Below are 15,854 nucleotides of genomic sequence, written 5' to 3'. Positions count from 1 at the left end.
ATCCTGATTAGAGCCGCAGAGGAAGAGAGCTAAATAATGCTGTAATCATCACAAAGTCCACCACTGCCTTATCTGTCATACTAATGTCCAAGTTACTCCTTGAAATAATGAGAATGGTTGCATGCTCTTTCCAACTAAGAGGTAGGCCCTCACTTTGGGCAAAGATAAAAGAACCAGGCCACGTCTGAGCAATTAGTCGGAGGATGGAAGAGTTAATGAGCTGCTCTCGTCGTCGTGTGCAGCATTTCGGGGGGATATACCCCTATATTTACCACTGGAGTGGCGCACGGCCATTAGAATAGGCGTCCTCTTCCCACTTATTTTCATTAGGCCCCCCCCGATGACTGCAGAATTGATGCGGCCTGAGACTTATCAAAAGCTACTAATTTCACATTAGCGGCCATTGACTGCCGCGGCTTGATTCGAGGGCTTTGTGACAATTATCACAATCAGTGGCAGGGGCCTGAAGCATTTAAGATGACTGATTATTTGATGCAATGGTGTATTAGTGGAAAAAGATAGAGACAGATAGATGGATAGAAGTTTAATATTGTATTTTAAGAAAACATTTTGGTTTACCTTGAAATGACATAAAAATTTGCAGGACATTTATAGTATCTGACAATCATATTCAGGTTCCTAAAAAAACTAGCATTATACAATATTCTAAACTCAACTCACCCTGTAAAAAAAAGTCAAAAATAAAGATTAAATAATATAAATACAATGATAATATTACATTTTTGGTACATAAACTGCATATTGGTTTTGGCTTTTACCCTGAGATCTCGCGAGACTTCTCCCGGTCACATGATCCCGCTAATCCCAAACACGGAAGTTGTGGAGTCTCTGTCGCAGACGAACGTACTTCGACGTATTTAAGATATCGAACATGTTTCTTAATTACCAAAACTTATTTTTAACCGCGTTCTATATTTGCTTCGTTGCGCCGAGCGAAGGAGCTAACACCACACTTTCCGCTTCAGCCGCGGCGGAGTCGCCCGTTTTCCTGCCGGCGACGGAGAACGACTCTCCCGCCCCTTTAGTGTTAATGTCCGCCTTCCCGGACGACTTGGAGGTGAGCGACTACTGCAGCGAGCTGCTTCGCCTCTTTGGCCAGCGCTATGAGACCTATGTCAACTGCCTGGTTACGTCTGCCCGGCCGGTTAAAGTTTGTCAGAACTGCTTCGGCGCCTACGGCATGTTGGTGAACACCTACACGAACATCTCCTCGGAACAGGTAACCCCAAACAACAACAACTGCGGTCTTGTGATGTTTCTTCCCCCAAGGAAGCAACATTCCAAACTCTTGTTGTTCAATCTACTCAGTTGGGTCCTGGCAATGAAAGCTGCAGGGACAGCCTTCTGCGTAGTGACCGTCTCATGCTGGTCTATCTGCTCTTTAACAACCTGAAGGACATGTGGACCAAATCTGCCTGTGACAGTAAGTGCACCCAAAAAGGATTGTCATTTCTCCTATCGTGAGGATCACATGACTATTACAGACAAGACATGTGACTTCTGCTCTGTACAATGATGACTCATTGTTTGCATGTTTCCTGTCTATTGGTTTATTTTTGGTAAGATTATGTTGTTGTTTTTTCCTGGATGTAGACTGTATCAACGACGGATTCCACAGTCTGACCAATGACACTCTGTACTTCATGTCCACTCTCAACCAAACGCTCTCCTGCTTTGATATGTATCAACAGGTAACTCACTTGGCTTATTGACACATTCCTCAATTCACACACAAGAGATGCAATGTCTCACCCCCTTTTTTTTGGCATGTCTCCGCAGGGGAACCACACAGAGTTGTGTAAAAACTGTAAGAGTACATACAAGGTCCTCAATGAGCTTTACAGCCGCATGGAGAAGAACGACACCATGTGTATTGACATTGAGGATGGGGTACGTACGTGGCTGAAATGGCCAAACAAACAGATTTTTATTTTTTATTTTGGGGCCTTGGGATTTGGATGTGATTAACATTTCCCAAAGTCTTAGCTCTTTTTTTTTTTTTGCTGTTGGTTGCACATTGCGCAAGCTGACCGCAGCATTACTGTCTTCACTTTTAATTCCATTGTTGTGACTTTGAAGTGTCAGCACATGTCATTTCCGAAAACGACGACCGCCGAGATGGGCGGACCGACGAGCGATATTGTGCCGCCGCCGCTTATTTCGGCACTGTGCCTCGTTCTCAGATGAACGTGACCCGCAGGTTGTGGAGTAAAAACTTCAAATGTTCCCTCCCCCGCGAGGAGACGGTGCCCGTCATCGCCGTGTCCGGCTTCATGCTCTTTCTGCCCATCATCTTCTACTTGAGCAGCTTCCTTCACTCGGAACAAAAGAAACGCAAGCTCATACACCGTGAGTAACCCGCTTAATTCCCCCATTGTTGCGCGCACATATTTTGACAAGGGGGTTTTGAGGGCTCTTTTGTGGACCGCTAAAATGGGTGCGGGGTTGTGTACTTGGACTGCGATAGTAAAGTTTTGGCCCTGCGACGGGACCAAGGTTAGAATCATGGTGAATCCAGCCCAACATGAAGAAATGACAACCCTCCCCTCCTCCCACTTTTGTTGCAGCCAAGAGAGCAAAATCGTACGCCTCCAGTCTGATGAACATTCAGGACAAGCAGAGCTGATGGCCGACGCCACCGAGGTGTTCCAAGTTTTGCACCTTTGGGAGGTTTGTGGTAAGAGCGGCTGTTACTCTCACCTGCTGTCAGTATTTCCAAGACCCCGGACAAACTGAATGTCAAAAACACTGAAGGTTGTCCAAATTTTTCATTCGATTTTTTTTAATGCGGTTGTATATGTGATTAAATTAAGGATGTTTTGACTTTACCGCTCTCAGCGAAGCATTTTACGTCCCGCCTCAACATACCGCTCCAGTTTTAGTGTTTGCATCCTGCTTTGCAATTATTTACTTTTATTAATTAATCCCCACAAACCTTACAATATATTCATCCTGATTAAATGTGAAAGAAATTAGTTAGCTTGGCTTTTATCGAGCCTACTCTGCGAGTAAAACGTGAAGCATCAAAAACCACTCAAGTGGTTTTTACCCGGCTCTACTTTATGGCGCTGTAATTGAAAATGGATTAAACAGGAACGGATCCATGCTTTTAAATCCAAATATTAATGACATAGTTGCACACACAGCTGCACAAACATCCTGGTGTTTTTGTGCCAATGTGTGTGCGCACATTATCAAATGTGAGTCAGCGCTCTAGTTATGGATCGAGAAATGGCTTTTATGTCTTGAATGCAAGCCTGAGAGAGAGAGAGCCCGCTACAAAAAAACAAGAGAAGTACTCCATGTCCATTAGCGGTGACGCGGACATTTTGGCTAAATACAACCGCACGGACATAAGTCATGAGAGCACTCTGAATCATGCTGCCAAAATCAGTCTTTTGTGGATACATCAACCTTTTAAAGTTGTTTTTTTTTCTTTGTTGAGCTTGTCGTTGGGTTCATTTCCTGGTATTTCTTTACGGCTATGTTTGGAGTGCCGGATTGATGAACATGAAGCACGTTTATGTCATTATTTATTTGCGCTGTCAATTAGAATATATACGAGTGAAATAAATAGCATCCATTTGGCGGTCTTCTAACCTAAATAACTAAATACGACAATACTCACAAGCATATATTCTTTATCCTTGAAAAACGCGACTTATTGAGCCACTTTCACTCATTGAGTTACTTGCCTTACTATATTATACTGCCGTCTAGTGGCCAAACGTTGCACATATCAAAAGAAGCTGTAATGAAAAAATCTCCCCCCCCCCCTTCACTTTTTGTTAATTATATTAATACTATTTTTTTTGTTTTTACATTATAGATTGTTGGCTTCTCGATCTAAAAAGAAAAAAACACGTAGCTTCCTCTGCACTGCGTCAGCCCGAGTGAGTCCGAGGTGCAGAGTTCCTAAAGCGGCTCGCCTTCCACACAGCGGCGGCCCTTGTTCCAAGCTCTGGCATGGGGGTGGGCTTTTCCTCCGTCATTAGCGGCTAATCTAACAGCAGGATAAAGATACTTCACCCAATAATCTCCACCGCCACACACACCCTCGTTAAAACACTTTTCTTGGCTTCTTGGTCTGATGGAGCGTAGCCATCAGCTCACCGCTAAGAGCATTACGTGCACACCCAGTCATATGAAGCGTGTTGCGTGAAAATGCCGTGTGCCGGCCGGCCGTCGGTGGCGACACTTTAAGATTCCCGCTAAACTCTGCCGTTTGAGCAGTCAAGTGATATGATAAGCCTTTAAATAAACACAAGAGTATTAGTTGATAACAAACAGTGACGTAAATGTGTTTTTATATTGAAATCGATTCAATAAATATTATTTAATAATTCAATGTCGTCCATTAAATATAATATACAGCTATACCTGCGATAACAAATCAATAAATAAAACTTCCGCCTTCCAAAATGTTCTCTATAAACTACATAACTTTCATAGCTATGCTGCCATTTTGTTGTTTTTATTTTATGTTTATGAATTTGTGCATCCAAGAAAAACACATATTTGAAATGTCATTGCAACAAAGACTGCCTTCGTTGAAACAACTGAGTGACTTTTGCCGGATTTATTGCTGTTTTGCAATAAAAAATCAAATCCAGGAGTAATCGGCCTAATTCCTCATATAATAATTGACCACCTAATCCACTAACAGTTTTGATATTGCAATGTGACAACCACATCATACTTGTTCTGGATTATAAAAGTGCTGAGATTCATGTTCAGGTTTTCGTGTGAACTTTGAAAATCATTTGTAGATCTTCTTCATTCACTCCTATTGCTTTTGAAAGCTTTGGCTGACATTGTTGTTTCTTTCTTGCGTGACTGCAATCTGGTAATTCCCTTCCACCTGAATTATGAATAATTCTGTATGTCAGATAAGATTATATGAGAACACTTCAACTTTATATGGACTTCCTCAGATGCACTTGAAATGGTGGTTTCAATATGTTCATTCTCAACAGCCACAGCTGGGTGTGCACACTTTTGCAACCACACTATTTCACTTATTTTTACAGGGCGTGTCGAAAAAAAGTTGGCGTTTAGTTTGTTGCGCAAGACCTGGAAGGCTACCACCAGCCAGCAGCGTTCCCCCCACCCCCCAAGACGTCAGTTAACCAGCTATAAGTGACCTTTAGGCCGCACACCTCTCAACGCCTCAGCCATGAATATGATTCTTTGTCGACTTAAGAAGTAAACAAATGCCCCCGCAGTTTGGATTTAGTACACAAACGCGTGCGCGCATTAGTCACGCACCTGCGAGCGGGGGGTCAAAGTCTGTCAATCCCAAGATTATGGTATTAGGCTAGATTATAGAATCACTCTCTTATGGCAGTCATTGAGTTTGTAATCTCAGCTCCATGCCCAAAAAAAAAAAAAAAAAATGTTCACGCTTGTAAGAAAATGAGCCTGGCTTGCACAAAGGTATTATGTCAAGTCAGCTGTTGGCGACATCGCAGATGTTGGATCATATGTCGGAAACCTTTGCTACCCGGGGGGGGGGGGCACTTGAGGATAAAGCAGCGGCTGAAGGCCACAAGCGTCTGACCCCCTTGTGTGCCATCATCTTGTCAAGACAGTGAGCATTTGGGCAAGTGGGCTTCTGTTTTTGATCAGCTACACTAAGATGTGGTTTCTTTTAAGACAATGTCGCCATCTATTGACAAGTGTTGGTATTGCAGGGATTGCGCAAAAGAAAAGACAGCGCTCGGTTGCCGTAGCAACAGGTCGCAAAAAACGCAACCCTGCGATATTCTACTGGAATCTGCGTGCTTCCTAAATCGTCATACCGTGAATTTTTTTTTTTGGAATGATCAAAACGTAATTATGGAAAAAGTAAAGGCTGCTGAGAAGACGTGTGAAAACTTGGATGTTTCTGAAACTAAAGACATGGAAAACAGGTAAATTGGCTCATTTTGTTCTTTCACTTTATTTAGAATTTATTTTGCAAAGCCAAGTGCTATATTATCTGTCAACTTTGTGCACATGGAGATTATCCAAGCAGGAGAAACCACCTCCAGCAGGAGAGCGACACGCAAAGGTTGGCTCCGGGAGAATTTCCAAGCTGGAGCGAGATTTGATGACGTTAGTGACCGACATCCAAGTCGCAGCTGACGCCAAAGAATCCATGCAAAGAGAAGAGTTGGAGGAAGCTCGCAGGAAACGGTCAGTTTTCATTTCACCAATCCATAAGATTGACCGACACTCATTGCGGTCTTCTCGACTCAGCACACAGATGCTGGAGAAGGAATTCAAGTCCAACCAGGAGAAGTTTGAGGAGATAACCAGCAGGTGGTCGTTGGCCGAGCAGACCGACATCCCTCATGAGCTGCGGGAAATGCTCAAGTGGCAGCAGCTCCTGTGTGCAGAACTCATCGAGGACAAGAGGAAAGTCATCAAAGACCTCCAACAGGTAAGAGAACTACATCAACCTACTGGTGCCAGGGCTCCATCGGTGATGTCATCGAGCAGGAGTTGAAGAGTAGAGACGATCTCTACGTGAAGGACTTGAGGAGGCAGGCGGAGGAGATTGATCAGATGACGCAACGCTCTGAAGAGCTCATCACGACTCTGACTCAGGCCTACAGGGAGGAGCTGGAGGAGATTGAGGTGCAGTCACGTCTTTTGTGGAATCGTCATCAATGTTACCATTGGTCACGTAAAAGAACGAAAGATTACGGTTACCTTCCAATAAAGCTTTGCTAGCTACAATTACGTGACACTTTGTCCAGAGCGTGTACCAGCAGGAACATGAAGTCTTGCTCACAAAAGAACAGAACGAATGGGAGAAGTGCCTCAAGGAATTATGGGACCAGCAGGTTAGGAGATTTTTATATTTCCAACGCATGAGGTCCACGTTTAAATCGGCGACGGTGTCCTTTGCAGCAAGAGAGGCTAGCAGAGAGGAAGAAAACCGTGGAGGAGTACGAAGCCAAAATTTACAACCTCTCCATGGATCCCGAATATAAATACGATACGCTGAGGACCGAACACTTCGCTAAATTGCAGGTAAGGAGATCAATTATGGAAGAGTAAATTTATAGATATCAATATGATTGCTTTTCTATTTTTTTTTTTGAAGGCTCTGGAGAGGGAACATGAGCAGATGTTAGCCGACAGCCTGCTCAGCAGTATAAACTACATCAAAGATAAGGACGACAGAGAGATGTACAACTTAAGCCACATGAAGAGCAGAATTCTCAAGTAAGTGAAATGCTCAGGTCACTCTACAGTTAGGCCACGCCCCTTAAAGGCACACAATTCATATGAATAATAATAACAACCAAACAACGTTGTGTTCCAGGTTGCAGACGGAGCTGAAAAACCTGAGGCGCACCTATGCCAGCAGCAAGAAACAATCGGAGAAGGAGATGGCCCGTTTGACCGATGACTACAAACGCAACATCGAGAAATACAAGCGCATGCAGCAGAGAATCAAGTCAGAGATTAGAAATTTGGGTTGAACTGGAACAAAAAAAAAAAAAGGCTTCATTGTTATCTTCATTCATCCTTCAGAGACTTTGCTGTCACCGATTCCAAACAATTCAAGGACACATGGAAGATGCTTGACAAAGAAGTCAGGCAACAAGCCGAGAAGGCTTTAGTCATCGACTCCATGATTTACAAGCAGGTCCTCGGTCTGGCTTGGACGAGACCGCCAGCGGACGCCTCTTTGGGTTTGTCCGGTCCAGACCAAATGGGGAAACACACCGGATTGCTGCCTGAAAGCTCAGAGGAGGAGGACATGGTGCCCTCGGAGACCATGAAGGAACTCATGGAGTTGCTGTGTGATGAATTGGTGAATTGGAAAGCACAAAGAGTTGATTCCAAAAGCTCAGATCTCGTGGGCATGGATGATTTGACTTTACACTCATCCGATGTCACGCTCAGCAGTTTTTTTTTCTTTGTGATCTGTCTCAGGGCTTTCTGACGAAGGACAGACTCCAGTTCTTGGCAACCTTGGACAAGAAGGAACAGAAAGTTGTGAAGCTAGAGACGCTTCTCCAGGTAAGTTCTCGTCAACATTTTGACTGCACAGACATCACACGAGTCTAAATTCTTGTCCCCCCCCAATTAGATTTTTGGCATGGAAGAGGAGGATTTACCCAGGTTGGCTAACTTTATTCTCAAGTACCAGCAGAATGAGCAAACTGAGGTGAGGGAGGAGTTATCTGAACTTTGTAAGCAATTGCTTCTTCATCAAACGTACTTCTTGTAGGGTTGTTCTGCCGATTCAGAAGGAGGAGCCAGTAGCTCGGCGTGTAATCCGAACCACATCTTGTCTGCTTTTAAGGACTTCTTGAAGCGTCATGGCCGATTCAGGTTAGCTAAGAACAGTAAACTTTATTGCTCATGTATTTATCAGCGTGTTTATTATTGGTGTTTTAGGATTTGCAGCTGGAGTTAACATTTATTTTTGCTTCTGTGAAGGAGGAACCATGTCACTGGGCATCCTCGCTACTGGAGCGCAGACATGTGGGACTCCTCAGAGGACAAAGCCTACTGGGAGAGTTTGGCCAACGTCATCACTGAGGATAAAGTCAAAGTGTGGGAGGCGGCAGAGATCATTCTGAAAAAGCGCATGTGAGGAAATAAGTGGTACACAAATCCATATGCACGACCAAATTTGAAAGAGTTGCCTTCCTTTGTCTTCCAGAGCTGTTCTCACCAATATCTCCGATCGTATCCCTGAAATTAAGAGCCTGGAACAGCAGAATGTAGAACTTCGCATGCTCCTGCAAGAGTCTGTCAACTCAAATCCTGACATGCTAATGTAGCAGGAACCAGAATTGCTGTCAAAATGAAAAACAGTAAAATGTTTGGAATAAATGTATTACATACGTAATATTGTGCCACTTGTGATTGTTTGGGGGATATTTTTTATTACAGGAATTAAGATGTCACATTGGATGTTTTTTCTTCAATATTTAACAGAATAACTAACAAAATCCACATTTTAGATTCAATAAAATGGGGGAAAAAAACAACCAATGAAAATCATGACGTCACGCATTGTTGTTAACGATTAACCAATGACGATTAGAGATGTGCATTCCAGTTCATTTAAGTGAACTGAATCTTTAGAATCAGTTCATTCAAAAGATTCGTTCAAACAAATCATTCAACAAATCGTCCCCCCTCACACACACAAGCACGGATCCTTTTATTTATTTATTTTTATTTTTTTTATGAATCAAATAATCAAAAATCATGGTCAAAGCTTCACGGAAAGTGAAAAGTGCCACACCCACCCTCGTACCCACTTTCTGATTGGCTGTTGGATCTGTGACGTCACTCAGACACTCTATTAGGTACACCACCATTTTCAGGTGTACCTAATAACAGGTCACTTCATTAGGGAAAAATCATGGTCAAAAGTTAACAAAAAGTGAAAAGTGCCACACCCAAACAACCCCCCACTTTCTGATTGGCTGGTTGATCTGTGACGTCATTCGGACACATTATTAGGTACACCGCCATTTTCAGGTGTACCTAATGACAGGCCACTTCATTAGGGAAAAATCATGGTCAAAGTTTAAATGAAAGTGAAAAGTGCCACACCCAAACAACCCCCCACTTTCTGATTGGCTGTTTGATCTGTGACGTCATTCGGACACATCATTAGGTACACCGCCATTTTCAGGTGTACCTAATGACAGGCCACTTCATTAGGGAAAAATCATGGTCAAAGTTTAAATGAAAGTGAAAAGTGCCACACCCAAACAACCCCCCACTTTCTGATTGGCTGGTTGATCTGTGACGTCATTCGGACACATTATTAGGTACACCGCCATTTTCAGGTGTACCTAATGACAGGCCACTTCATTAGGGAAAAATCATGGTCAAAGTTTAAATGAAAGTGAAAAGTGCCACACCCAAACAACCCCCCACTTTCTGATTGGCTGTTTGATCTGTGACGTCATTCGGACACATCATTAGGTACACCGCCATTTTCAGGTGTACCTAATGACAGGCCACTTCATTAGGGAAAAATCATGGTCAAAGTTTAAATGAAAGTGAAAAGTGCCACACCCAAACAACCCCCCACTTTCTGATTGGCTGGTTGATCTGTGACGTCATTCGGACACATCATTAGGTACACTGCCATTTTCAGGTGTACCTAATGACAGGCCACTTCATTAGGGAAAAATCATGGTCAAAGTTTAAATGAAAGTGAAAAGTGCCACACCCAAACAACCCCCCACTTTCTGATTGGCTGTTTGATCTGTGACGTCATTCGGACACATCATTAGGTACACCGCCATTTTCAGGTGTACCTAATGACAGGCCACTTCATTAGGGAAAAATCATGGTCAAAGTTTAAATGAAAGTGAAAAGTGCCACACCCAAACAACCCCCCACTTTCTGATTGGCTGGTTGATCCGTGACGTCATTCGGACACATTATTAGGTACACCGCCATTTTCAGGTGTACCTAATGACAGGCCACTTCATTAGGGAAAAATCATGGTCAAAGTTTAAATGAAAGTGAAAAGTGCCACACCCAAACAACCCCCCACTTTCTGATTGGCTGTTTGATCTGTGACGTCATTCGGACACATCATTAGGTACACCGCCATTTTCAGGTGTACCTAATGACAGGCCACTTCATTAGGGAAAAATCATGGTCAAAGTTTAAATGAAAGTGAAAAGTGCCACACCCAAACAACCCCCCACTTTCTGATTGGCTGGTTGATCCGTGACGTCATTCGGACACATTATTAGGTACACCGCCATTTTCAGGTGTACCTAATGACAGGCCACTTCATTAGGGAAAAATCATGGTCACCCGAAAAATCGCCCTCACCCCCACTTTCTGATTGGCTGGTTTCTTTGTGACGTCACTTATGGACAATTGATTAGGTACACCGCCATTTTACCTAATAACAGGCCACTTCATTAGGGAAAAAGGTACATCTGAAAATGGTGGTGTACCTAATGGAGTGTCCAACAGCCAACATCCTTTATGAAGCGGTTCATGTAATGACGCCAAGATACCGCAAGATGGCAGTGCCCCCATTCACTCCTATGTAACCCAGCATAAAATGAACATGTCCATTTTTCCTCCTTTATGAAGCGGTTCATGTAATGACGCCAAGCTACCGCAAGATGGCAGTGCCCCCATTCACTCCTATGTAACCCAGCATAAAATGAACATGTCCATTTTTCCGACCAGACGTCGATCGCGGGATATTAAAGTGTTTTTTTTCGCACTTGATGCGTGTGCAAACAACGGCGCTAACAACACAACACAACACAACACAACACAACACAACACAAACACGCTAGCTCGGGAGTTCCCTCCAATTGTCAAAACAACTCGAGTATAGAGATGTACGAGCCATGGTCGGCGTTTTGAACGCACCGCAGCTTTTATTTGGTGGTATATAAACTAACCGTAACTTTCCAAAAGCTGCGGTGCGTTCAAAGCGGAAGTGTACGGTAACCGAGAAAGCTCACTTCAAGTAACACAAAAGCGCCTCTTTGGCAACTCTTCTTCGTTTTGTTTTACGGTGAGGTGGCACCTTCAATGCGCATTACCGACACCTACTGGTTGAAGTCATATGAACTGAAAAAAGAACGAATGATTCGTTCACTCTCGTTCACTGAAAAGATTCGTTCTTTTGAACGAATCGTTCACTCACAAATTGCGATCACTTCAAGGTGGGACGGAAACTAACTGACCGGAAGGCTAGTTTTCCAGTCTTCGAAATAACTCTAAATTACAAAAACGTCCAAATCTTAGACACTGTATGTATCTTACCAAAAGGTAAATAAAATTTACCAATTGTGGTTTATTTGCGGCTGCTAAATTAGCCGACGAATCACAGAGTCTTAAACTTTAGCTAAAGAAGGCTAGCTCCACGCTGGAACACGCGACGTCGTGCTGCAATGGAGTGAAAACCAAAACAACAACAACGTGGCGTCCATTCGGTTTGGACTAAAAGTGCAGGGATGAAGAAGTGGAACTGGAAAGAGGACAGACGAGTCCAAAGAGGAGAGCAAGGTTACACTCGTCACCCTGGACGTGGACGCTACCGGGGAACACGACGGTGGCGACCATCATGGGACAACAGGTGATGCGTTTTGGGGCTAGGAAATATCTGTTTTCCAGAAAATGCTAAGTGTCGTGCAAATTCTGAATCCTCAGGGATGGCTATGACGCTGCAGGACCTTCTTCCAGAACATCTGACAACGAAATCAGCTCTTCTTCCTCCTCCTCAGACAACAGCGCAGCACCAGGTTGGTGCCAGACATCCCTAAAAGTACTCTTACAAAGAGTAATCCCTGACTTGATCTTGAATATACACAACATGCAAAAAAAAACAGGAGCCTTTTTCATCATCAGAACTACCAGGTTTCTACTTTGACGTGGAGAAGAACAGATACTTCCGCTTGTTGCCGGGTAACAACAACTGCAACCCTCTGACCCGGGAGCAGCTGAAGAAAAAGGAACAAGAGAAAGAAAGAGTCAGGATGGTCATGGAGGATAGCAAGGCTACAAAAGTATGACAACATTCATATTGAGCAAATCCAAAGAGTGTTAAAATATCTTCTTTCTTCTAGAAAGCACCGAGGGCAGGCCTCAACGCTTCCTTGCTTCTACAGAATAGACGTCTTGGGCTGCTAGCTGAGATGTCCTACCACAGGTACTGTATTGTTGGTGTCATTTGTTAGAACATTTGTGTCACCACAATGCTTAAGATTTTTATTTTGGAGCAGTTAAACAATGAGCTTTCAGGCAGGTCCACGAGTGTAGGATCAGCACCATGAGATGCCGCAAGCTGGACTACCAGAGCACAGACAACTTCAGGACTATTATGGTTAGTGAACACACCAAAACAAGCTCCTCCAATGAACCTGCAGCGGGGGAACCAGAAATTGCCAAGTGCATTTCATCTTCTTTTTTTTTTCTCCCGTAGGCCGACTCTACGTGCGAGCAAGTGTTCACTGTCAGCGACATGTCTTACGGGGGCTGCAAGTACAGCTGCTTGGGCTTCAGCAGCAACGATGGATCGCTGACTGTCAAAACGTGTGACAACCCCTACTTCACCAATTACAAGGTGAGAACATTAAAGAGGATTATTGATGTCAAATTGACTTTTCAGACGGACGTGATAATTAGAGCATAAAAACCTCATTTGGTACCTGATCAGTAAGCGTCTCCCTTCCCTATGTTTCAGGTGAATTCCCTCTGCTGGGCCTCAGTCAACCATGTCGACTCTCACGTTTTGTATCCTCTGGATCGTGAAATATATTCTGTATGTTTTATTTGTCAGCCCATATACAGCGCTCCTTAACTGAAGCCTCAATTGTCCAGATTATGCCTGGTGGGGGTCGCAAACCGGCTCGGCTCCATCACTTTGCTCCCAACGGCGCTCTTCAGCAACTCTGACTCAAGTTACATCATTTGTTTTATTATTAACATCAAACTTGCCTTTTATTTTGGTTGATGAGTAGAAGTTGCAAGAGCTGTACCTAATAGTTTGTGTAAGAGTTAAAAGTGTTAGCTCTCAACCAAAGTTAGCTCAGAAATATTTTTTTTTGCATTGACTGGTATTGCAGGTGTACCTAATGGAGTGTCTCCTTCCATCCACAGATCAGACAGGGATGTGCTGCAATTTTAAGATCCCCATGGCCTGGTGCTGCGCTTGGTGTCTACATCCGCAGTTTGACAAGTGGTTCAGTGCAGGTCAGGGTCAAAAAATATTTCTCACTTTTATTCATGTCATTTTTGTAACAATATGTGCACATCATCTTGCATTTGTTGGCAGGTTTGTCCTATCAGGTAGTCCTGCAACAAGCCGTCTCGGGCAAAAGACAAACAATCAGCGTCGACAGCGACATCTTGGCTCAGCAGTTTTGTGTTGGAGTGAGTTTGCCTGTGTTTTTTTTGTTGTTGGGGTTTTTTTTTTAAGCTTTATTCTTGTACGCCGTGTCAGACAGGATACACACGTGTACTGACATCTCAACTGATTGTGAAAATGTGAGCCAGTCCAATTTGTCCAATTTGTCCAGATTGTCCATTTGTGTGGAGCCAGCTTTGACATGACGAGTAATCCACGCAGGTCCCCTTGCTGTTCAACGGCTGCCGGTCGGGGGAGATTTTCAGTCTGGACACGCGGAATATGAGAGGCAGCAAGGCGACGAGCTTGAAACAAGAATCGGCCATCACGTCGCTACGCATATTGCGGGACGAGAACTACCTGCTTGCCGCTGACATGTCAGGCCAGGTCAGGAGTGGCGCTTTTGTCACACCTTCACCGTAGCAACATCAAGAAGATGTGTGTGATCTCTGTGCCAGATCAAGCTGTGGGACATACGGGCCAGGAAGCCAGTCCAGGAGTACCGGGGCCACTACAACGAACACGCCGCCCTCCCCATCCATGTTAGTGAACCCGAGGGCCTTCTTTTGGCTGGTATGTACTCACGCTATAAGTGAGAGTACAAGATTTGTACTTCCTGTCACTACGTTGCAATGAGATTCTTCTTTTGCCCACAAGTGGGTCAGGACTGCTACACAAGGTTCTGGAGCCTGCGGGACGGCCACCTTCTGAGGACCATCCCATCGCCCCACCCGGCCGCCAGCGACGCCATCCCCAGCGTGGTCTTCTCCTCCAGCCTCGGTGGCCGCACGGGGGTCCCCGGCCTGCTGATGGCTGTCAAAAAAGACCTCTACTATTTCCCCTACAACACGGATGAGACGACGCCACTGGGAGTCTGACTGAACACGACGAGTAAAACTGCCTTTACAAGGAATTTAGTGATTTGAAAAGAAAGTTTTTTGCAGCACTGTTGTGCCGAGCTGCAAGAGCTAGTTCTTATACTTGATGATCTTAGAGATGGATTATTTGTATTCTATAACAAGAAGAATACTTGCAATGTTTGCAAAAATATAGTTGAATGAGCAAATAAAAAAACAAAACTTCTTTTTAAAAAGTGACAAATTTACTGTCCAGATCATGGTGCTGAGTGCTCTTGTTTGTGTCATGTTTGTTTTGATACAGTACTTTGTTTCAGCATTTTTTAAAACATTTTTTTTTAATGTTTTATGTTAAAAACCAGTGTTTTTCAGGTTTAAAAAATTAAAGCTGCTTCCTCTGACATCATGAAACTACGGATTTTTTTTGTCATCAATGTAAGTCCCAGAAAACTCAGAAAATGCAATGTATACTCATGGAGTTCTCTAATTGTCCATCTTAGGGCCGCTCCGCTTCATCTTGTACATAAATGACATTGTTAATACTTCATCCATACTACATAAAGTATTATTTGCTGATGATACAAACTTATATTTTTCCCCACAAAAATCCAAATACACTCGAACAAATTATAAATAGTGAGTTAGCGAAAATAGACACATGGCATGAGTACGGTAACCGAGAAAGCTCAAATCAAATGGAACTAAACGCGTTTGACAACCTGCCAAAAGCGGAATGACTTTTCGAACAACAATAACAGTAACGACGCCATCACATTGTGTATACAACGGCAGTCCTGTTATCAAGGGAGATATTTGTATCCATTAATCAAATACATAAAAAAACATCATGCAGTAAATTGTTGGGACTCGAACTCACGTTGTTGGCATAAGGTAAGGTAGTGCACATCTACACAATCAACTTCCGGTTGTTGTTCCCGCCACGCAAGTATTGTGGTGACGTCAGACGAACCGCACAGGTGACATTGTACCGGAAGTAGTAGATTCTCGCCACGCGTTTAAAAAACACCCGCCTTATTGTTTGTTGCGCAAAGGTTGATGATATACGAATAGAGCAGTTGATGAAGCAAGTAAAATAAATGGTGTCTCGCTTAAACCAA

The 15,854-nt window shown here is 43.6% G+C and overlaps 3 protein-coding genes across 5 annotated transcripts; all 3 read left to right on the top strand.

Annotated features, from left to right (window-relative positions):
- Positions 1–788: 788 nt before the first annotated feature.
- ostm1 (osteoclastogenesis associated transmembrane protein 1) lies at positions 789–4,640 on the top strand. 2 transcript variants are annotated; one of them, XR_015068957.1, is made up of 7 exons: positions 789–1,240; positions 1,330–1,444; positions 1,615–1,712; positions 1,801–1,911; positions 2,205–2,370; positions 2,589–2,698; positions 3,851–4,640. XR_015068957.1 is itself a non-coding variant. In XM_085938089.1 (6 exons), the coding sequence occupies exons 1-6, from the start codon at positions 893–895 to the stop codon at positions 2,645–2,647; spliced, it is 897 nt and encodes a 298-aa protein (XP_085794215.1). In that variant the 5' UTR covers positions 789–892; the 3' UTR covers positions 2,648–4,640. The 2 variants fall into 2 exon arrangements, 1 of the variants encoding a protein (XP_085794215.1); XM_085938089.1 differs by having other exon boundaries at positions 2,589–4,640.
- Positions 4,641–4,775: 135 nt separating this feature from the next.
- Positions 4,776–8,859, top strand: LOC147042390 (dynein regulatory complex protein 1-like). 2 transcript variants are annotated; one of them, XM_085938087.1, is made up of 14 exons: positions 4,776–5,933; positions 6,025–6,198; positions 6,262–6,445; positions 6,505–6,642; positions 6,765–6,851; positions 6,919–7,041; positions 7,115–7,236; positions 7,337–7,471; positions 7,549–7,831; positions 7,954–8,040; positions 8,111–8,188; positions 8,252–8,355; positions 8,464–8,616; positions 8,690–8,859. In XM_085938087.1, exons 1-14 carry the CDS (start codon positions 5,680–5,682, stop codon positions 8,808–8,810), a joined length of 2,043 nt encoding a protein of 680 aa, XP_085794213.1. In that variant the 5' UTR covers positions 4,776–5,679; the 3' UTR covers positions 8,811–8,859. The 2 variants fall into 2 exon arrangements, with proteins under 2 accessions (XP_085794213.1, XP_085794214.1); XM_085938088.1 differs by having other exon boundaries at positions 4,776–6,198; positions 6,269–6,445.
- Positions 8,860–11,645: 2,786 nt separating this feature from the next.
- On the top strand, positions 11,646–15,224 carry wdr21 (WD repeat domain 21). Its single transcript, XM_085938266.1, has 13 exons — positions 11,646–12,109; positions 12,184–12,275; positions 12,382–12,539; positions 12,600–12,682; positions 12,775–12,856; positions 12,956–13,096; positions 13,217–13,266; positions 13,354–13,433; positions 13,633–13,725; positions 13,808–13,905; positions 14,102–14,266; positions 14,338–14,452; positions 14,537–15,224. The coding sequence occupies exons 1-13, from the start codon at positions 11,988–11,990 to the stop codon at positions 14,755–14,757; spliced, it is 1,500 nt and encodes a 499-aa protein (XP_085794392.1). The 5' UTR covers positions 11,646–11,987; the 3' UTR covers positions 14,758–15,224.
- The last annotated feature ends 630 nt before the right edge of the window (positions 15,225–15,854 follow it).

This window comes from Syngnathus leptorhynchus, chromosome 18, assembly GCF_054491065.1.
Source record: "Syngnathus leptorhynchus isolate UIUO chromosome 18, UIUO_Slep, whole genome shotgun sequence".
In the NCBI taxonomy this organism is placed as follows: Eukaryota; Metazoa; Chordata; class Actinopteri; order Syngnathiformes; family Syngnathidae; genus Syngnathus; species Syngnathus leptorhynchus.
This window is presented reverse-complemented; position numbering and strand designations above follow the sequence as displayed.